The 23,627-nt window shown below is 37.7% G+C and overlaps 1 protein-coding gene across 1 annotated transcript; it reads right to left on the minus strand.

The window, feature by feature from the left end:
• Window positions 1-1,284: 1,284 nt before the first annotated feature.
• LOC145061017 (tubby-like F-box protein 8) lies at window positions 1,285-5,906 on the minus strand. The gene is made up of 6 exons (XM_079008380.1): window positions 5,669-5,906; window positions 5,325-5,377; window positions 3,789-4,204; window positions 3,611-3,698; window positions 2,741-2,876; window positions 1,285-2,175 (listed from the first exon to the last, which is right to left on the minus strand). Exons 3-6 carry the CDS (start codon window positions 4,143-4,145, stop codon window positions 1,431-1,433), a joined length of 1,326 nt encoding a protein of 441 aa, XP_078864506.1. The 5' UTR covers window positions 4,146-4,204; window positions 5,325-5,377; window positions 5,669-5,906; the 3' UTR covers window positions 1,285-1,430.
• Window positions 5,907-23,627: the final 17,721 nt, after the last annotated feature.

The raw sequence follows: 23,627 nt of genomic DNA on the forward strand, positions 1-23,627 counted from the left end.
CAGCTTTACATGTGTTGAAATACATAAAAGGCACCAATAATCAAGGTTTATTTTTTAATAAAACCTCCAATTTCAACATCGAGGCTTATTGTGATTCCGGTTGGGCAGCATGCCCAATCACATGACGGTCAATAAGTGGTTTCTTCATTTTATTTGGAGGAAGTCCAATATCTTGGGAGTCGAAAAAGCAAGTTACAGTCTCTCTTTCTTCAGTCGATGTAGAATATCGTTCAATAAGGCGTGTGTGTGCTGAGTTGGCATGGATGTCAAGACTTCTACATGAATTTCAAGTGCTTAATATTACTCCTATACCACTGATGTGTGACAATATGGCGGCAATCTACATTGCAACAAACCTAGTTTTTCACGAAAGGACTAAACACATCGAACTAGACTGCCATTTCGTAAAGAGGAAAACTTCAAGGACTCATCTTTTTATCTCATGTTCCGACAAGTTCACAACATGCTGATATTTTTACCAAGAATCTACCATCTTCATAGCATCGAGAATCTTTTTCCAAGCTGCATGCAATTCCCTACCCTCCAGCTTGAGAGGGGAGTGGGAGTGTTAGTTTTTACTGTTAGAAAACTTGTTATAGACGGTTATAGATGATAGTTAGATAGAAGGGTATTTCCGTCTTTATTATGTTATGAGTTAGTACGTTAGTCATCTATTGTATATATATGAATTCGTGATCATTACTGAATACAAGTTTTGAATCATTTTCAAACAATCTCTTCTTCATTCTCTCAAATCAACAAATAGTACCACAAAAAATAAAAACCCACAAAAAATGTACCACTTAAAAACTAGAAAACATGTCATGAAGGTTGGTCTATGTGTCAATGAAGGTATATAGGTATACCAAGACACAATGTATCACAAGGATATTTTTTATATGTGAACACTTTGTTAAGCATACAATTCAATTTACAATTTATAAAGTGATCGTTTAATATTCATTTTCAGTCCGACAACATAAGTTGTCAGATTTGGCTAAAGTCTAAATTTCAATCCATCGAAATAAGTTTGCCTGATAAGACACAACCTTATCATAAAATTATTACTTATACATTTATTTCTATACTTGGTGTCATTTTTCTAGTCTGTCAAATTATTGACACCTAATAAATGCTCTAGACATCGACATACACACACACTCTCTCTTTTTCCACCACAAAATAAATTATTTTCCATAATATAATAAATATAAGTTCAATACTTTACCATATGACATCTTAAAACTTTATATAACAATCTACAAATCATATAGAAGATAAATGTAAATAAGAAAACAACAAGAATCTTTTAGTTGTGAACAAGAGTAGACAAACAGTTGTAAATCGAGTTTTTAATTTCAACAACACTACACACACACAAAATAGACACCAAAGAAAATACATTGCTATTTTTTTAAGGTTAAATTTGTCTATTCACAAGCTAATTTGGTGTCAAAGCTGCTTAAACATATGGCAAAAGCTTGAAAAGCAGATAAAGGGTACCGATAATCCATAGTAAACATATCTTTCCCAACTTTCCCAAACTGCAGGATCACCTTATCATGCTCCGGCGGCGGTGGCGGCGGCGGTTGCGGCGGCTGAGAGGGACCGGCGGCCGGTGTGGCGGCGATCAACTGAAAATTCTTAACAGACGCGATCGTCACCCGTCCCCTAAAATTCAAACACCAACACTGCAACTGTTCGTGCCACCTAGGCGACTTGTTTTTCAAGACCAAGGGCATTTTGGACCTTTCACTCTCAGGAACATCGGATGACGTGGCGGTGCCGATGGCGGCTCCCATGATCTCGGAGAATCTTGAGCTGCTGAATTCGGCAGAGTGGTCGAGGGATTTTGAGAAGGACATGCTGCGGAAGGAATCTTCTAAGGAGCGGGGCGGCAGGAGGTGGTCCGGTTGACCGGGGACTGAGCCACCTGGCTCGAGGGAGGAGGCGGGAATTGAGTGCATGACACAGTGCATTCTGCGGGGCCCACGTGTCCCGAGGACGTTGAGCTCGTAGGTGATGTGGGCTATGTTGTAGCTGCCACTTGGCATTTTTGGAGAGACTTTTTTCGAGTAAAATCTCCGGCTTGATCGCCCTGGTGCTGGAATATTCGCGCCGGAATGCGGTGGTTGTGTGTCGTATATTAGAAACTTTGTCCCGAGAAAATTAGATCTGAAAAAAATAAATGACCAAACTACCCTTGTTATGGATATATGGATAAAGTGTTGTATACATAAGGTCTCGGTTCCTTTTTCTAGACAGGATAAACGGTCTGAACAAGACAAAACGACCAAACTACCCTTGTATTTCAAATTTCACAATTTTTCATTAATTTTAACGAAATTTAGATCTGAAACACAAAAAATGACGAAACTACCCTTATTATGGATATATGGATAAAGTAGCTGAATGGGTGGGTGATGATGTTTGTCTGGACTCTGGATAAAGTGTTGGTATAGATAAGGTCTGTTCCTTTTTCTAAACAGGATAAACGGTCTGAAGAAGACAAAATGACCAAACTACCCTTATATTTCAAATTTCACAAGTTTCTTTAGGATAAGTTGGGAAGAAAAAAGAAGGGCAAATAGGTTAAAGGGTTAGTGTCTTGACACATTAAGTCAAGTTTTTTAGTGGTTAATCTGTTTCTTTTTTACTTGATGCAGAAAGAAAGACTTAATAGAGACAAATTTTGACAAAATTGCCCTTGGAAAATGGGTTGATTTTCAATATTTTATACCTGAGTTTTCCAATATAAGTGTTGCTGGATCTTGAAATGTTTTCAGCATCCATGGAGATGACATACTCAGTACAAGTAGTTCTTCGAGTTCTTTTTGCAGAAAGCAGGAATTTCCCATTTTCCACTAGTAAAGCAGCTGCAAAATCAGATATCATCTTTATTATCCAAAGGGCATAATATATTGATAATATTAATAGCAATGCCAATGGACTTTCTTTTATTTCTTTATTATATTTATAGCATCTTGCTTTTATATTTCCTATTACACCATTGTACTTTAAAAATTCTACACGTTATAGCAATTTCATCCAAATACAAAGAAATTTATATTCTATAATTTGGGTAGATTTTTCAAAGTCAAATGACCTAATGAGAAAAAAAAATATGAAAGCAGATATTTCAAACTACTATGACTTGATTAAAAAAAAAGATAAAAGTACAATGATGTAATAGAAAGAAATGAAGGAAGGGTGCTATAATACACAAATAAATTAAAGAGTTCAAAAATCTCATAAAAGACTTTACTTTTTTTCCTGAAAAAGACCATGTATTTTTTCAAACCCTCAACTTTGTCTTTTTTTCTGAAAAAAACCCTCAACATTTTTAGTCTTTTTCCGAAAAAACCCTCACATTTTACAAGTTTTTTTGGAAAAAATTGACTAAAAGGGCCAGATCGGAAAAAATGAAAAAAATGCAAGGTCTTTTTCAGGAAAAAAGTAAAGTTGAGGTTTAAAATATGATGTCTGAATATAGAAAGCTTGGAATTTTCCAGTTTACACTGATATTAAATGGGTTGATTTTGATTATTCAAAGAATAAAATCCTAATAAGAAATAAAATACAATAATACTATAAATCTTTAAATGCTGACCTGGACTTAGACACAGATAAAGATGATATGTCAAATTGGATTTATCCCTTTTGATGAAACATTGAATCGTAACATCACGTGGGCCCGGCTGTAAATTCAAATACAAAATCATTAAATTAAGATTGGTATTAAATATTATTTGATTATTTGATTATTTGATTAAATAATAAATAAATACCTGTTTTAATGAAACTGGAAAAGTGAGCTTCCCACAAGATTCAGGAGTTCTAACAATTTCCTTACACATACTTCTCCATGATCTACAAACAGCAGCACAAGCAACAACATGTTTTCTTGAAGGCCATGTGCTTTCACTTTCTTCTAATCTTTTTATTACATCAAAAAGAAGCTCCGGGGGTAGATTCGCCCATCTACTATTTTGGACAATTAAGGAAGGTCCATTATCATTTAAATCATTAATTGAACCTTGAGATTTTCCTCTGTTGTGATGCCCTGAAAGCCTCACGTCAAAACTACGCCTTGATAAACTTCCGAATCCGTCCCTCATGTCACGAACTATGCTACGAAAAGACATTTTCTTTTTCTTTTTTTTAAATTGATGAACACGTGAACTCACGCTTTGATGTAGATTGGCTGCAAAAAGTGGTAAGTGGTTAGCTAGTAGGAACTAGGAAGAGATGATGAAGGGCATAAGGGTAAATTGGGAATTTAGAGAAGAAAAAGAACAGAAAAGATCGGCGTGTTTTTTTGTTTTACTTTCAAGATTCGGTCAAAAGGTAGGTAGTTTATGGAAGTAGAACCATTGAGTTGATGAAGAGTGTAAGGGTAAACTGGGAATTTAGAGAAGAAAAAGAATGGAAAAGATCGATGTGTTTTTTTGTTTTACTTTCAAGATTCGGTCGAAAGTTCGCTAATTTATGGAAGTAGAACCATTGAGGTGATGAAGAGGGTAAGGGTAAATTGGGAATTTAGAGAAGAAAAAGAACGGAAAAGATCGATGTGTTTTTTTTATTTTACTTTCAAGATTAGATCTAAAGTTGGATAATTTATGGAAGGAGAACCATTGAGGTGATGAAGAGTGTAAGGGTAAATTGGGAATACAGAAAAGATGAAAACCAAATTTGAATATTTCAATACATTTTATGTGTAAGCTTCAATCTGAAGTTGGCTGATTTAAGAAACTATAACCATTGAGATGATGAAGAGCATAAGGGTAAAATTGGAATACAGAAAAGATTGCACAAGGATCAACATATTTTACTTTCAAGATTCAATAGAAAGTTAGCTAATTATGGGAATTAAACAATAGAGACAAATCATAAGAACGCATTTAATCAAAACTGCAGTAAACAGTTTAGAAAAGGTGTTTGATGATCAATGAAATGACTAAAGTACCCTGTACTAATGGTGGAATAGCTTATATTGTTTATGAACAAAAAGATTTGAAGAAACTAATGTCTGTTCTACAAAATTTTAGCCACACAAGGGTGATTAGTGATTACAATATATAAAAGTCAAAATTTCCTATATAAAATGTATAAAATACATTTTCTTTTGTTTCTTTAGATTTTATGGACCTTTTTTTTTTTGCAAAAATCAGCAATTATCTAGGCAGGTTGTATACACCTACCTCAGCCATATCTTCACTAGATTCCTCAGGTTGGAAAGTGAATATATATTAAGAAAAATATAAAAACTGAAATAAACCGAATTAAAAATATCACAGTGAAGAAAATGCACAAGAAAAACCTACCTGTTGATGAGAGGTTAAAAATCCATCAAAATCAGCATTTTAGGGTACTAGAGCTGAAAATAAGATCAGAAGAACAGAAGCCATGTCAAAATTAAAGCAAAACACCAAATAAAACACGAAACCCATCAAATCAAAGCCACAGTCTTTGACTTTTGGACTCGCGAACTCCATAAAAAGTCAAAATTAAGACAGAAATTAGGGTTTTTGTTTAATTTTTGAGAGATTCAAGCAAGTAGATCGAAAAAAATTTCGAACTCATCTCAAAAGCAGTAAAAGACTACAAAACAAAACCTCAATTAGGGCACAGAAATCACAGTAAATAATGCAAGATGAGAGATCCATACCTTGTGAAAAAAGAAAACCATGAAACCCTTCAACAGAAAGGGTGAGTTATGCGCGTTTGTAATGATTCAGATGAAAATTTTCACTGTGGACTTTCTACAAACAGATGGAAGGCACCAAACAGATCAGAAAGAAAAGGAAAGTCGGGTCAGACCCAGAAGAGGATATACATTTCTCTCTCTAAAACCCACACATTCTCTCTCATTCGGACTCAAAATCAACATTAAATCTAGCTCAACTAACCAAAGGGAACAAGGGAGGAAAGTCTACCAATATTTTATTCAATAAAAAAGTAAGTATATATTTTATTGAAATTGAATAATAATTGAGGTGTGAAGGAGAGGGTGCGAGGTATTTAGCAAATTGTTTAAAGAACAAATTTATATGATAGCATAATAGTTGTCGTTTAATTAACATATTATAAGAAATATTATAATGGGTATAAGAGCATATTCATTTATTAGATTGTGAAATTTAGGTTGAAAATTAATTTCGTTATAGGATCCTTCAGGTAAGCCATAAATTCTGAAGACTGGACCAGATGTGGCTTCAAAGTGTACCAAGAGATTGTTTCATATTTACTACAAGCAGCCACATATTGATGTTAAAATTATTTTTATTAAAATTAATGCGAGCAGTATTTTATTTTTAATAGAGTAGACTTCATAAAGTAGTATTTTTTTTTAATAAAGTAGACTACATAAATGATCTTTGTGTTTTTACCATTTCAGACCAACTTTCAAAAAATTAATAGTCGTATCATCGTGGTTTTCAAACTTTGTTGTTTTGGTCGGTTCATATAAAAAAACTGTAGTATTAGGCATGAGCATGTTTTAAAACCGGTCCGCACCAAGACATAAAGAATTAGGAACCGATCAAAACTAAAATGAAGACCAACTTTCAAAATACTGTAAAAATGGTCATTGTGGTATGTCTGAGATTTAGCCCAAACCTTGATTTTTGAGTTAGTTTTATTGCAAATTTGGTCACTAGTAAACTTAAATGACTTTAATACCCTTAGGGTATTTATTTTCTTATTTTCTTTTATTTTTTAAAAAAAAATTAACACTTGTTTATTCATTTTAATAATTAAAAAATATGAGGGCCCACATCTCTCTCTCTCTCTCTCTCTCTCTCTCTCTCTCTCTCTCTCTCTCTCTCTCTCTCTCTCTCTCTCTCTCTCTCTCTCTCTCTCTCTCTCTCTCTCTCTCTCTCTCTCTCTCTCTCTCTCTCTCTCTCTCTCTCGTGAAACCATCTACAAAAAATGAAGCCATATGCTTCTTAGATGGAATCGCCACTAAATCCTCCTTTGAATGATGTATCCATCAAAATCCCGATTCACTTGAGTCAATATAGACATAAATTGTTATGAATGTCGTCTTATTACATTGAGTTTATGGAACCCCCAAATAGACAATGTTCTAGACTGAACACAATCACAACAAATCGAGAAAAACTTGAAAACCCAGATCTTCAAACACCCGAAGAAGATGATTCTGGAAATGTTCTTCGACCAGATCATGTATTTTGATACACTGGTGCTTAAAACACAATCGCCTTCTTCATCTTCTCTATCCACCCCTACCATAAACCTTAAAACTCATAATCAAACCCACATGGCTGATACGATCGCACATTCAAAAATAACCAAAACTGAGCACTAATCTATTCAAAATTTGTATAAGAAACAGTTCGTGTTTGCTAGAGTTGTGGAGTAATATACTTGACCCAAATCAAGACCCATTTAGAAAGATGTGACGGACGACGGTGATGACGGATAAAGTGGCGGAGGCAATGGAGGTGAGACATGATGGTTATTATGCAAAACAAATAAATCCTATGCGTGCATGCATGTAACATCCATAAAATTCAAGTCAATTTAAAACTTTTTCAAACATTCAAAATCATTATTTATTACAAAACTTTTTCAAAATAGTTTCATATCAGAGTATCCCAGAAATCAAATCATAAAAATATGAGGAGGTGCACAATCATGCCTTCGCCTTCCCGCGATCATCCGAAGTACTTGAAACAAACCCAAAATTGAAGCCCGAAGCTTAGTGAGTTCCCCCAAAATACCAACGTCATACAATCATAATCATATCATAGCAAATAAACAGCATGCATACTAAGCCATCAGCCTTACCAGACCGCCTCACAGGGCCATCAGCCTATATGGACTGCTCTCAGAGCCATCAGCACGTATGGACCGCCTCACGGGCCTTCAGCCTATCCGGACCGTTTGTTAGGCCTCTGGTCTGACTAGCAAGTTCTTACCGGGTCTGCAGTCTATCCGTTCTTCCCTGGATTTGTTGCAAGTCCGCCTTAACCCATCCCTGATCACACAATCAACACATAAATATCAAATGCTAGCATATGTAAACAGTCAAACCGATCTAAGAGATCACTAATCATAGCATCATCCTATATACCATGATACCGACCTAATAGGTCACTAAAATAGTATCATCCTATATACCAGGATACCAACCTAACTGGTTACTAAGCATATCATCATGCAATAAACCCAGAAACAAAATTTCGAAAAACCCTTAACTAACTCGTCGAGTCATCTCACTGACTCGTCGAGTCCATGCAGAAACTAAAAACGGAAAATCTTCATACGACTCGTCGAGTTAACCATACAACTCGTTGAGTCCCTTCAGTCCTCTTCTTATTCAAACGTTTTTAAGCAAAACTAAGGCTCCAAATTGTAGATCTAGCCTCCTTGGGCATAGTTACCACATAAAGTTGCAAACTTTATGTGCATGCAAGACCTTAAATGCCAAAACCAAGCTAAGGAAGAGGTTTAAGCCAAAGAGAAGGGCCAAAGCTTGATAAATTCGATAAATTTATGACTATGAGGACTTAGAGGAGTCTATATCTGAAGTTACAACTTCATATTATGCTCAATACCAGAAATGACCCACAAATATGCTAAAAATGGCCTTAAACCCTTGAATGAGGATATCTAACACTAGAATGATCAAGGTAACAACTTGTTACCTTCAAATGGAAGCCAAAACGATGTAGATGTTGGATTTACAAGCTCATTCCCATTCCAAGCTTCTCAACCTTCAAGCTTTTTCAACAAATGCACCAAAAACACTCTTTTAGCCTCACATACACACACTCAAAAATGGGGTTTGATCGCTTAGGGTTTTCTTCTGGACGTGAAAGGGTGGTAAGGAGGCTGGAAGGAAGGAGTTAAGGTCCTTTAAATAGGGTGCAAACCCTAAAAATTAGGGTTTCACATTCCAGCTCCAACTCGTCGAGTTGGGTCCCCCAACTTGTCGAGTAGACTCTAGAATCCACGCTGCTTTATCCTCCTCTACACGACGAGTTGGGGCATCCAACTCGTCGAGTAGATCTAAAAACATAAATATAAAACTTTAAAAGTTATTCCTAGGATTCGGGGTGTTACAATTCTCCCCCTCTTGGACTAGACTTCGTCCTTGAAGTCTGCTGCGGTGAACAACTCCGGGTAATGTTCCCGTATCTCTGCCTCTGGCTCCTAAGTCCACTTGGATCCCCTACGATGCTCCCATTGTACCTTCACCAAAGGTACCTCCTTGTTCCGTAGAACCTTCACTTTCATCTCCAAAATGGTCACTAGCCTCTCCACGTAATTCAGGCGATCGTCGACCTGAATGTCATCTAACGACACCACTGCATCCTCGTCTAGTATGCACTTTCGCAATTGCGATATGTGAAAAGTGCTGTGAATCTGACTGAGCTCCTCCGGGAGGTCCAGTCTATATGCCACCTTGACGACCATGGAAATAATCTTGAATGGTCTAATGTATCGGGGACCCAACTTTCCCCTCTTTCTAAAGCGAATCATACCCTTCTAGGGCGAGACCTTCAATAATTCCATGTCACCCACCTGGAACTCCAGCTCAGATCGGTGTCTGTCGGCATAACTCTTTTGTCGACTCTGAGCGGTCTACAGCCGCTGTCTGATCTGCTGAATCCTCTCGGTAATCTACAGGACTACCTCTGTCCGTCCCATCACCATGTGACCAATCTCACCCCAACATACTAGGGTGCGACATCTCCGTCCATATAACAACTCATATGGTGGAGCACCAATACTAGAATGAAAGCTGTTGTTGTAGGAGAACTCTACAAGGGGTATGTAGGAGTCCCAGCTCCCACTGAAGTCAATAACGCAAGCTCTCAGCATATCCTCGAGAGTCTGTATGGTTCGCTCACTCCGTCCGTCTGTTTACGAATGATAGGATGTACTAAAATGCATACGCGTGCCCAGTTCCTCGTGGAACTTTTTCCAGAAATGGGAGGTGAATCGAACATCACGGTCTGAGACAATAGAGACTGGTACCCCGTGGCGAGCAACGGTCTCGCGGATATATATATATATATATATATATATATATATATATATATATATATATATATATATATAAGCCAACTTCTCGGCCGACGAACTCTCCCATATCGCTAGAAAATGGACGCTCTTGCTCAATCGATCCACGATGACCCAAATAACATCGAAACCCCTAGCCGCCCTCGGTAGCTTGGTGATGAAATCCATTGTGATATGCTCCCATTTCCACATGGGAATATCCAGAGGCTGCAGCTGTCCATGCAGCCTCTGATGCTCAGCCTTGACCATCCGGCAGGTCAAACACCTCTCAACGTACCATGCGATCTCCCTCTTCATGCATGGCCACCAATAACTCATTCGTAAATCCTGATACATCTTAGTGGCCCCGGGTGAATAGAGAAGCGAGACTTATGAGCCTCCTCCAGAACAATATGTCTGACCCCACCAGACATCGGAACCCAGACCCGACCACAACGAGTCAACAATCCCCGGCTATCCTGCACAAACTGGGAGTTCTCACCCCTGACCCTCTCAAGCTTCCAATTTTCCTGTTGCATACCCTCATCCTAAGCTTCCCTAATAAACCTCACGAATGGAGAATCCATATATATCCGCATACATGTAGCTGGAGTAGAAGATCCAGCTGACTTGCGGCTCAGGGCGTTCGCAACCACATTCGCTTTACCAGGATGGTAAAAGGATTTCACAGTCATAATCCTTGACTACATCAAGCCACCTGCGTTGTCTCATGTTCAGGTTCGACTGATCGTTGATTTGTTTCAGACTCTTGTGGTCCGTGTATATGGTACAACGAACCTCATAGACGTAATGTCTCCAAATCTTGAGAGCGAATACCACCGTTCCCAGCTCCAGATCATGAGTGGGGTATCTCGTCTCGTGCAGCTTCTGCTGCTGCGATGCATATGCTGTCTCCTGTCCTCTCTGCGTAAGGAATCGATGCATCACATAATACTACAAAATCCTCAACTCCCTCAGGGAGTGTCAAGACCGGAGCCTTGCAAAGTCGTTGTCAGAGGATCTCAAATGCCCTTTACTGCTCAGGGCCCCACCAGAAATCCACCCCCTTCCTCGTCAAACGAGTGAAAGGTGCCACAATCTTGGAGAAATCTTGTATGAGTCTCCGGTAGTACCCTGCCAATCCCAAAAAGCTCCTGATATCTGAGGGATATTGCGGAACCTCCCACTGCATAACTGCCTCGATCTTGACCGAATCAACCAAAATACCCTCCTAGTTAACGAGATGTCCAAGGAACTAAACCTCTCTTCACCAAAACTCGCACTTTGAGAACTTGGCATATAACCGCTCTCGTCTCAGAACTCCCAATAACTCACTGAGATGCTCCTCATGCTGCTCTCTGGTCTTGGAATACACCAAGATATCATCTATGAACACAATGACCGAGCGGTCGAGCATCGGTCTACAAAACTGATTCATCGGGTCCATAAATATAGATGGCACGTTGGTGAGCCCAAATGGCATCACCACGAACTCGTAATGTCCATAACGAGTCCGGAACATGGTCTTCTCCACGTCCTTCTCCCTAACCCTGACATGATGGTACCCCGACCTCAGGTCTATCTTGAAGAACCAAGATGCTCCCTACAACTAATCAAAAAGATCATCAATCCTCGGGAGTGAATAGCGGTTTTTCACCGTCAACTTGTTTAACTTGCAGTAGTCAATGCACATCCGGTGTGAACCATCCTTCTTCCTGACGAAGAGAATCGACGCTCCCCAAGGAGAACTGCTCGAACAGATGAACTGTTTGCCCAGCAGTTCCTGCAGCTGTGATGAAAGCTCCTGCATCTCTGGTGGCACCAATCGGTATGACGCCTCGGTGATAGGGGTCGCACCTGGCACTAAGTCGATCCTAAATTCTAACCGCCTCTCCGAAGGCACTCCGGGTAACTCCTCCGGAAACACATCAGCAAACTCCCTGACAACCAGAACATCTAAGACCGAAACCTGATCCCTGACCCGCGTATCCACTACATACGTTAAATCACCTACACACCCATGATGAATGTATTGTTGAGCCCTGGTATCTGAGCAAAACTTTGATCCAATCTGAAGCCCTTGCCGTAGATAACCAGTTCTCCCCCACTTGGGGTTCGAACTACCACTCTCTAACCCTCGCAGTCGATCATGGCGCCGAAGCGACTAAGCCAGTCTATACCCACAATCACACATACATCCCCCATAGGAATCAGAATCAAGTCTATCGGGAAAGATACCCCGAATATCTCCAACACGCAACCCCGATAGACTGAAGAAGCAGAAATCTCATGTTTGTTAGCAATAGAGACTCACAACGGACACTCTAGCTCTCCTACTGGCAAACCAAACTCCCTACTGGATGACCGAGAGACAAAAGACCGACTCGCCCCGGAGTCAAATAATACCAAAGCAGGTAAGGAGTTCACTAAGAACGTACCTAATCATAGGTATAAATATATAAGCATAAAACATATATAATTAATAAGATAAAGGATATAAACATACCAGCAACCACATCCATTGTTGTCCTGGCCTCCTCGGCTATAAGCTGGAAGGCACGTCCCCGAGCCTTCGGAGGCTCTGCTCTACCCTGACCCCCGTCAGTAATTCTTAGTGTAGCCGGTGTTGGAGCTTGCGTCGGCCTGGCAGCGATCTATGGACAGTTGGTCTTTACGTGACCAACCAAATCGCAGTGATAGCAGATCCTTATATCCTAAACTGGGGCTGGCTGGCGACAATCCCGCGCGAAGTGCCCCTCCTTGCCATATTTGCGGCACGCACTACCCGATCTACAAACTACCGAATGGCCCTTCCTGCACTTCCCACAAGTGTGGCCACGCTGCTCCTCGGACCTAGAATCAGCGGTCTTGGACCGCTTTGGTGCAGGCTGCCACTGCGTCGGGGCCTGCCTCTGCTCCCACAGTTGTAACTCAATCTCCAACTCACGCCGCCTAGCGGCCTCCTGTAACTCCAGCAACGTATCGCAACGCTGGGTAGCAACAAACTGATGGATTTCAGTCTTGAGCATGCTTAGATAATGTGTCATCTGAGCCTGCTCAGAAGCAAACTTCGAGAGAAACATCACCCTCTTAGTGAACATCCAGGTGATCTCTGTCAACATCTCCACACCCTGTCTCAAATCCATAAACTCATGTGCCAACCGCTCACGCTCGACTCGTGGAATGTAGAGAGCGCGGAACATATCCACGAACTGCTCCCAAGTAACTGCAGTCCTCTGCTCATCAGTATACGACCCTGTCATCAATCTCCACCAGTCCTTGGCTCCGTAGCTCGACAGGTTCAGAGCACACCAGACCTTCTGGTCAGTAGGACATAAGCATGTGAAGAAACATCCCTCCACGTAAGATAGCCACCTCATGGCTATGATCGGGTCCTAAACCCCATCAAAATTCGAGGGCTTCGTGTTATCAAAGTTCCGGTACTGGAAAGCCCAGCTGGTCCCACCACCAGCGGGTGCTACGGCTACGGAGGCTGCAGTAGCAGCCGTCTCAGCAAGAGCTGCTTAGCTCTCATCAAAGCACTCCACCAGAGCGGTCTTGATAGACCCAAACATCTTCGGTAACTGTGCCCGAAACAGAGTAGCAACCTCATCATGCAGGATCTCTCGAATCCTGGCATCCAAATCATCTGACCTCATCTGACCAATGACCTCAGGCACTGCTAGTCCCTCCTGACCGCCATCTCCTGACCCTGACCCGGAACCAATCACGAATCATCTAGTAACCACCATGCTGAAAATATACCAGGAAGATATCATACATTTTGTATAATAATCCGGGAACCAACTCCCAACAAATCCCTAGGGGTTATGACTTCCTTGCTACGCGTATGGGTCATGTGCTTTCAGTAGTACGGGCCCATACTACCTTCCACACCCACCCATATTTGTCTCAAGTATCATCACAACACCCTAACAATATACACAAGCATGTCGTGTGCTCAATCCTCACTCTTAGAGGAAGGCTAAATATCTCATAACTAGCTGACTGACCCCGCACAACTCTCCCATGAAACTTCCACCAACCCTGCAACACTCGTGTATGCTAGTCATATATAACGCTGGACCCTATAGACATTCGAATATCTGATCCTACCCTAAGCCCTTCATCAAAAAAAGAATAAGAAATAAGGCCAAACCAAACATTCTCAGGCTATAAGATCCTAATTATGTACAACTATGATGCATACACTAAGCAACTACAATAATTATGTCAATTTCATATAAGGAAAACCCTAGGCTATCAGACATTATATAATCATGCAATTTTATCATGCAATTCCTAAAGATCCCTATTCTAGAACTAGCATGATGTTCTAACATATCATAATATAAAATATATGTATGGTATTTTGGGGTCTACTTACTGGCTCAGGTAGATCGTACACTCTGCATCCTCCTTTAATATTTTAAAAACCATTTGAAATTCATTTTGAAAACCTTTTCCTTAGTTTAAGACTGGATTCACATGAGTGTTCCTCCAATTCACTCAAACTAAGGCTATGATACCAACTTGTAACATCCATAAAATTCAAGCCAATTAAAAACTTTTTCAAACATTCAGAATCATTATTTATTACAAAAGATTTTCAAAATAGTTTCATATTAGAGTATCCCAGAAATCAAATCATAAAAATATGAGGAGGTGCACGATCACGCCTTCGCTTTCCCGCGATCATCCGAAGTACCTGAAACAAAATCCAAAACTGTAAGCCCGAAGCTTCGTGAGTTCCCCCAAAATACCAACGCTATACAATCATAATAATATCATAGCAAAAAAACAACATGAATACTAAGCCATCAGCCTAACTGGACTGCCTTGCAGGGCCATCAGCCTATTTGGACCACTCTCCGAGCCATCAGCACGTCTGAACCGCCTCGCGGGCCTTCAGCCTATCCGGACCGCTCGTCGGGCCTCCGATCTGACTAGTACGTCCTTACCGGTTCTGCAGTCTATCCGGTCTACACTGGGTTTGTTGGCCTTCAGCACAAAGCAAGTCCAACTCAACCCATCCCCGATCATAAATCAACACATAAATATCCATGCTAACAGTCAAACCGATCTAACAGATCATTAATCATAGCATCATCCTATATACCAGGATACCGACCTAACAGGTCACTAACATAACATCATCCTATATACCAAGATAACGACCTAACAGGTCACTAAGCATATCATCATACAATAAACCCGAATATAAATCCGAAAAGAAGGGTCGTCATTGGTGTCTGAGACCCTGTTGGTATAGTGAGGACAACTCACCTCACAATGTCGATCAGAACTGAAGTATCAAACCCTCGAAACACAGCTCCAAACACCAACACCTACAACCACTATTGATCCCATTCTATAAACTCCCAAATTATCAAAATACCCTCATAAATCAAACTGGTCAACCCTTGGTCAAAGTCAAGTCAACGGTCAAGGTCAACAGTTAATGTTGACCCAACTCGTCGAGTACAACCATTGACTCGTCGAGTTTCTTTAGAACTCAAAGAATCGTGAAACCCCTAGTTGACTCGCCGAGTTTCCAAACAACTCGTCGAGTGCATGTAGTATCTAAAATTTCAGGAAACCCCTAACCAACTCGTCGAGTCATCTCACGGACTCGCCGAGTCCATGCAGAAACTAAAAACGGGCAACCTTCATACGACTCGTCGAGTTGAACATGCAACTCTTCAAGTCCCTTCAATCCTCTTTTTATTCAAACGTTTTTAAGCAGAACCAAGGCTCCAAATTGTATATCTAGCCTCCTTGGGCATAGTTACCACGTAAAGTTACAAACTTTACGTGCATGCAAGGCCTTAAATGCCAAAACCAAGCTAAGGAAGAGGTTTAAGCCAAAGAGAAGGGCCAAAGCTTGATAAATTCGATAACTTTATGACTATGAGGACTTAGAGGAGTCTAGATCTGAAGTTACAACTTCAAATCATGCTCAATACCAGAAATGACCCACAAATATGTTAAAAATGGCCTTAAACCCTTGAACGATGAGATCTAACACTAGAATGATCAAGGTAACAGCTTGTTACCTTCAAATAGAAGCCAAAATGATGTAGATGTTGGATCTACAAGATCCTTCTCATTCCAAGCTTCTCAACCTTCAAGCTTCTTCAACAAATGCACCAAAAACACTCTTTAGCCTCACACACACACACACTCAAAAATGGGATTAGATCGCTTAGGGTTTTCTTCTGGTTGTGAAAGGGTGGTAAGGAGGCTAGAAGGAAGGACTTAAGGTCCTTTAAATAGGGTGCAAACCCTAAAAATTAGGGTTTCACATTCCAACTCCAACTCGTCGAATTGGGTCCTCCAACTCGTCGAGTAGACTCTAGAATTCACACGGATTTAGCCTCCTCTACACGATGAGTTGGGGCATCCAACTCGTCGAGTAGGTCTAAAAACATAAATATAAAACTTTATAATTTACACCTAGGATTCGGGGTGTTACAATGCAACCGTAAACAATTAATCCTATGTTTTCTTTAATTGAACTTACAACTTGAAGAACAAAATAGAAAACCCTAGCATACTAGCATATTTTCGAAATATAGAATTAGGGTTAGGAGAATCATACCTTGATTTTTATATAGTAAAAAAATCAAAAATCTTTATGTTGATGAAGCCTTGAGAGCAAGCGTCACAAATGTCATGCCTCTAATGGCTCACACCCAATACTTACAAAGGGAGATGATTGAGAAGGAGGAGAGAAGATGAATTTTCGGCTAAGCCTTGCAAAGAATTGAATTGCCGAAAATCATAAGGTTATGCCCTATTTATAGTGCAGCCAGGAAACCCTAGATAAGCCTAAATCCAAGATCAACTTAAACTGGGTAATTATCCACTTTCCTGTTTATCCACCTAGGACAATTCTAGAATCCATTAGACTTCAAGAAGCCGTCCAACTCGTATAGAGGGTTCTAGAATGCCTAGTGCTCAACTATTTAACAATTACCTTTCAGTCCCTGTACTTTTAATTAATTTCTGATTAAATGTTAATTAAATGTTACTATTTCTAATTAATATATTATTTTCATAATATATTAACAAATTATTTATTTCAATTTATTAATCAACCTCTTTCTCCAAAATCATCTGTACAGTTGCTAGTCTTGAGGGCAACCCAAAAGGACTGTGCTACTATCAATTCAAGTTTATACCAATTATAGTTATGGGCTTAAACACCTAATCCAACAGTCTCCCACTTGGATAAGTCTAATAACTATAGTTGCCAGTATAACTTCTAAAACTGATTAGAAAATTGTAGCTCTTAAAAGCCATTGTGGAACTCTAACCTAGTAAATTACGTGTCCTAGGATAAGTGATCAAATATTCCTCCGTTCTACAAGATATTATATAGACATGAGACATGTATTATAATCAATCTCATTGTCCAAGTTTTGTTTCCCGATTTCTGATTTATGACGATTGAAATTAGACTACCAATTGAACACATCAAATTAGTTCAGGCTTGGCCAAGCACTTTAGATGTTATCATCAAATCATCGATGGCCTAAATATATCGCTTTTCCCGTTAGGGAAAAAGGAACGAATAAACTTTGACTTATATGCATGTACTATTTACTCATCAAATCATGCACAACAATACATTTTATAACATCAAGTTACTGATGGGTTTACGTATTATCAATGCACAACTGACTTGTAAACAACTCATATATCTCTGTTTCAAGAATATAAGATATTATCATCTCAAAATTACTCGTGATAAAATCCATGAAGTAATTCTTTGAGTGTGGGTTTATCCAATACTTAAAATCCCCATTTTCTAAGTACTCATGAACATTGTAGTAAAACTATTATTATGTCTAATCCCCATAGACAATCTACAATTCAATTCATGACAGGCTTAATTCGATACTTACTTCCAAAAGTATGATCGACTATGGAATTTCGAATAATCCAATTATTCAGGAAGTAAAACATGCAAAGTGAAACACAATAATAACCTAATTAGCTATGGTCTCAAAACTATTGAATATAAATAAAACTCTTATTATTTAATCACCATATTAATTTAGAATTTATTTCATTGTATAATGTTTCAAGTAATTAACTAAACACTTGAATTAAACATCAGTCATGTCATGTTATAAACATGCATACTATGTCTTTCTATGGTCCTTCCTTTGTGAACAGATCGACTGGACAATATTCCAATAATGCTCATTTCACAATTCCAAATTCTAGTCATTAGGAAATGTGTTAGAGTTCAACCTTACATGCAATGACCTTTTGTGATATCAAGGCTTCAAAGTCACAGAGACTTAGCCAACGATATTACAGAATGTTCCATTTGAACTTTGTTACTAAAACAATTCCAAAATAATGAAGTTTCAAAGTCTAGATACACTCCTTGAACACCTTCCTTGCATTAAAGTTTCTAAATCACATGTAGATTTTAATAAACAACTCTACTATGGAAACATTTCCATATACCCATATGACTATCAATTCTGATCAAGAATCATCCCAATCTAAAACATGTCACTATGGCCTTTCCAACCAATACTATACTTTCAACTGTCCATAAGCAACCAATTCTTTTGGTATAACCTTAAAATGTTCTTAATAATTGTTCAAAAACTTTAGTCACACAAAGTTCTAGTCCTTTTTCCTTCTCAATCCCCTAGGCATTTGAAAAAATCAGAACAAGTGAATACTATAGTGTATGTAATCGATCCTCTATTCGAAGTATATGGGACTCGATTCATTATGTCTTACATAAGGACCTGATATCTGACCAGTCTCTTGCTAAAATATTTTCATATATAAAATTTCCTATGTTGAACTATTTCAACATGATATTCATATATGTCTAAGACTAAGTTCTTTTAAAACCTTTCAATCTAAAATTTTATATTTAAAATGAATTATCAGTGCCCTATACCTTGAAGTCTTACTATAGCCAAACAATTTCCAAACTTTGCAACTTGAAAATTTGTAGACTTTGTTTCCTACAAATAGTATTGTCAACTTGCAACACTTAGCATAACAGTTATGCTCTAAATAGCATAACAATTATGCTTCCAATAGCACAACAATTATGCTCCCACTAGCTTTGACATGTATCCAGAAATCAATTGGACTTCCACAAATCAATACTCTTGACTTTCTTACTAAAGTGCAGATTTCTGATACGTGATGCTTCGATAAGTCTTCAACTAGACTTTTCAAGCTTTTACACCTTTCATTAGATAGTATATGTGTGTGTGAGTGTTTAGAACCTTTCATAACTTATAGCTATATGTCCTGAAAGTTCAAACAATTCCTTGCTATTTCTCACAATTCAAACTCTGAAAAAGGATGTCGTAATCATATTACGAATTTGAGAATGTAATTAACTCAACCACTAACCATAATGATATTTTCTCATATCTTTAAGATCTACTAGCGAAAGTGTTTCCTCACAATCATTCTCATGAATTATAGTGAAACCTTTTGCTACCTAAATTTTATGGTGTATACATTCTCATCCATGTGAATCTTATCATTTCCAACCTATAATCATAAGACAAGGTTTATGATAAAACCAAATTCAAATTCAGCTTTCATGGACTGAACTTTTCTTATTCTTAATTTCTTGCCATCTGGTAGCACAAGGGTCTACCAGTGCTTCCATGTTGTTAAGCAGTTCACCCATATTGATCAATGTACTTTTACTGACCAACGTGCTCTACCTTTTGCATTCAAATGAGAACCATAGAACTCATAAGCATTGCTAACCCAACTGGAAGGTGCACAAAAACAAGAATGTGTCAACTTAACACGATAGGTTATCAACCTCAGGTCGTGTGTTAGTGATAACTAAAAGGTTTATTCTTAATTGACTCCTGAAACTCTTAAAGATCATTAAGACTCCTACTAAATTCTTGACATATAAGTTTCTTTCTCAAGGAACGTTCCTTGACGAGCAAAAACAAATATTCAAAAGTTAGTGTGGATTCTCTACAAGAAACACTTCATGGAATTGGCCTTAGTTCGTCCTTTGTTTTAACAAAAACATCAGAACTTCCGATTCCAAATGTGCTAGAGTAAGAAAACATTATTACTCCATTTCATGAGGTGTTATAAACCTACTTAGTATGAAATAAGTTTCAAGATACTATGTGTAGTAACTAGAGCATGGGCCTAAAACTTGATTGGAAAACGAAGTGTGATTCATCTTTTGATTTGAACCATTTCAATAATACCCGATTCCTCTTCTTAGCTACATAATTGCACTAAGATGTTCTTTGAGGATCAATTGAGATATACTTCCACAATCATTAAAATGATCACAAAACACAACACTAAAGTACTCTCCTTTCCTTTCAGATTGGAGAAACTGAAACGTTGCAAAAATAAGAACAAAAAATTTCATTTTTAATTTAATAAAATCAGTATTCCAAAAACCTCATCAATACAATCCAAATAAAACAAGTGTATCAATTGTCATATCAAACCAGAGTAAATCATAAAATGCAAAACGAGGTGGTGTGTGCTCTACAATCATCCCGAGCCTTTCCCTTGGAACTGGAAGTACATGAAACATAAACTAAACACCTTTTTCTTAATCTTTTTATGGTTAGATGTGTTTTTATAATTGTAGGTGGTCGTGGGTATGATATGCAAGAGGTAAGTTTTTTGTTTATCAATTGACATTCTAAGATTTTGTTTAGAGTTTAAACATTCAATAACTCTCTTAAATTTTAACCCTGATTTGCTAATGTCGAGCATGGAGAAACTAAAGTACATGTCGGATCCCACTTTAAAATTGGGAAATGTTACTTCAAGTATGGTTGATCAAAAGACCTTGAAGATTTGGAAATTAAATCTGAAGAGAAACTACAATTGACTGCTTCTGCAGGATGGTATGAAGTTTTGGGTTTTGGGTGTGTGTATGATAATATGATATCCAATTGTTAATGATACATTTTTTTTGTTTTTACAAGCCAAGAAGAGAACCAAGGACAAGAAATATGGTGTACCTACTGGACCTTTACAAGAGCCAGAAATATTATTCAAGTCTCAATTGTAGAAAAAGAACCTAATGATGGTTATGGTAGGTATGGTTACTGTGCATTTTTTGGGCCATTCCTTGCATCGACTCTATTATAGTTTTCAATAAGCTTAGGTAATTCTTTTTGCAGTTTGGTGTTGATGACATATTCGGGTAGCCGATGTCCTAGAAGACGGTTCAGTTTCTTCAGCTTAGAAGATAGTCAGGTTTCTTCTTAATCCTTTTTTGTTAATAGAAGTATCAACTTAGAAGATTGTTAAGAAATTGTGTATGAGGAAATACACTAGTGAATAGTATGGATTTTTTGCTTTTAGATTGGATTATATGAAAAGTTGTTTTGGTGATTGTATTTGACGTGCATATATTATGATTTTATCTTGCCTAACCTCTATGTTATGCATTTTTTAATGTTTTTATTTTCAGCTAAGAAAAGAAGAAACACGTATCGAGGTGCCTAAATCTTTCAAAAGAATGAGGTCCTTGCTCACATAAAAGAAGAAGTTGGTATCTAGGAGCGTAAATCTTCCAAAAAAGTCGTAAAAACACATGAAAAGAGGAGTCCATGTTTGACTATTAGGGGCTGCTTGGCATAATCTGAATTATTAAAATCTGAAATTTTAAGAGGTCTGAATGTCTAAGAGGACCTGAAATTTTAAGATCTGAACATTTAACGTATTGTTTGGTTGAAACATTTGAATTTTTATGCCGAATGATAAACATGACCGACCATTTTACCCTTTGTTTAAAAAATAATAATTAATAATAATAATAAATCCATCAACATCTTAAGAAATTCACATTTACATATAAAATTTTTACCAACATTTAATCCACTACATATGTTCATGACTTTAAAACACAAATTTACCAAAAAATTCCACATTAGGGCTTGCATTAAACAAGAAATAATCTCTTACAAATTCAACTTATAAATAAATGTTTGCATTCACTAAAAAATTGACTTCAAAAAAACTAAACAATCTTTCATTCTTTTATTCTTGCCTCAAAACTCCAGCTTTTAATCTTTGATTCCAACCTATTCAACACATCAAGTAAAGTGATGAGGAACTCCCACGTGAGGTCCTTTATTATCCATCCCAAATGTGAAATAACTTAAGCCACAACTGGTATTCAAGGTACCCCTAGGAATCTAAAATGAAATCTCAAGCATATAACAAGAAATCAAGAAAACAAAGGTTTCATAATGGTGGCTACAACTGGGTATCGTCTACAGCAAAAATTAACATCTACAGAAAAAATTAACATCTAATTTCATTTGGGTATCGTCTACAGAAAAAATTAACATCTAATTTCATCTCTGGTTTTAGAAAAAAATATATGTCAGATTTCAAATTCGATGATTATGTAAAGTAGGAAAATCAAAAATCGAAGACATTACCTGATTTCAAGCAAAGCAAAAGAAAACAAAAACAACAAAACAAAGGAAAAGAAACAAACTCTGATTTCATGCACTAGCAAAAGAAACAAGCTCTGATTTCAAGCAAAAATCGATTACACAGCAAGAGAAATAGGAAAATTGAAGACATTACCCGAAGATCGAACCTGAGCAGATTGATGATGGAGGAATGATGCAACAGTCGACGACGATGCTGGAGGGTTGTAGCTCAACGGTTAGAGCCGGACATGACGCCCACGATGGCAGAGAGGAACGCCGAGCGGATCGAGAATGGTGTGTCGATGAGAAGAAAGATAAAGGCGGGTGTTCTTTGATGATAGAGAGAAGAGGCGAGGGTATGGATTGGAAAAATTAAGATACGCGTCCTCTTTTTTCTTTTTAGACGTGAGTTTTCATCTGATTCGGTCAGACATTTTTTTTCCAATTAAGATGATAAATTAAGCGCTAGCCAAACGCTTTGAATCTTATAGATTCAGAGGTACCTCTTTTTAAGAGGTATTAAGAGCTAAACAAACAGGTCCTAAAACTACATGCTAAATAAGGTAATTATGTACAACTGACTATTGCTAAATTAACCATTGAGTAAAAATAGATATTTTTTTAGTTTTCTAATTTATTGTAAGAACAAAATTCCTGGGATTTTTCAACTTCAGCAATCTATTACCACATACAGGTACCATGTGAATGGCCATACCATCATACCCATCAAAATTACCATAAACAACCATCGACAGTTTTATAATATTTTTTTACTCACTGTAGACACCAGAATGCTTTCATATAACTATGGAAATACTTTTGAGAAAATTTGAATAAGATTGAAGCAGTTCTGGAATGTTTGAAACACAAGGGTATTTTGGTCCAAAATAACAAAAAATATAATCTTTTTTTTCAAACTTTTTTTTTTCAATAATAGAGTAACATGGATGATTTTTTTTTGAGACATGAACTCTTACATTAATGTTGATATGTTTGTGTATGTTGTGTTCATGTATGTTTAGTCTTTTACTAAAATTTGATTTTTAAAAATAAAAAATAAAAGAGTAACAATGATGATTCCTCTTAATTTTTCATGTAATGTTATTTTAAATATATATATTCTTTCAACAAAAAAGTAACAATTAAGGATTT

The sequence above is a fragment of the Lactuca serriola genome, chromosome 7, assembly GCF_051521515.1.
Source record: "Lactuca serriola cultivar US96UC23 chromosome 7, Lser_US96UC23_V15, whole genome shotgun sequence".
Lineage (NCBI taxonomy): Eukaryota > Viridiplantae > Streptophyta > Magnoliopsida > Asterales > Asteraceae > Lactuca > Lactuca serriola.

Bases quoted from the DNA above. Each gene is read 5' to 3' on its own strand.
- LOC145061017 (XM_079008380.1), bottom strand. From the start codon at position 4,145: ATGTCTTTTCGTAGCATAGTTCGTGACATGAGGGACGGATTCGGAAGT. The intron at 3,699-3,788 runs GTATTTATTTAT...TTGAATTTACAG, and splicing joins TTCCAGTTTCATTAAAACAG to CCGGGCCCACGTGATGTTAC. The intron at 2,877-3,610 runs GTCAGCATTTAA...CTGATTTTGCAG, and splicing joins TTATCTGTGTCTAAGTCCAG to CTGCTTTACTAGTGGAAAAT.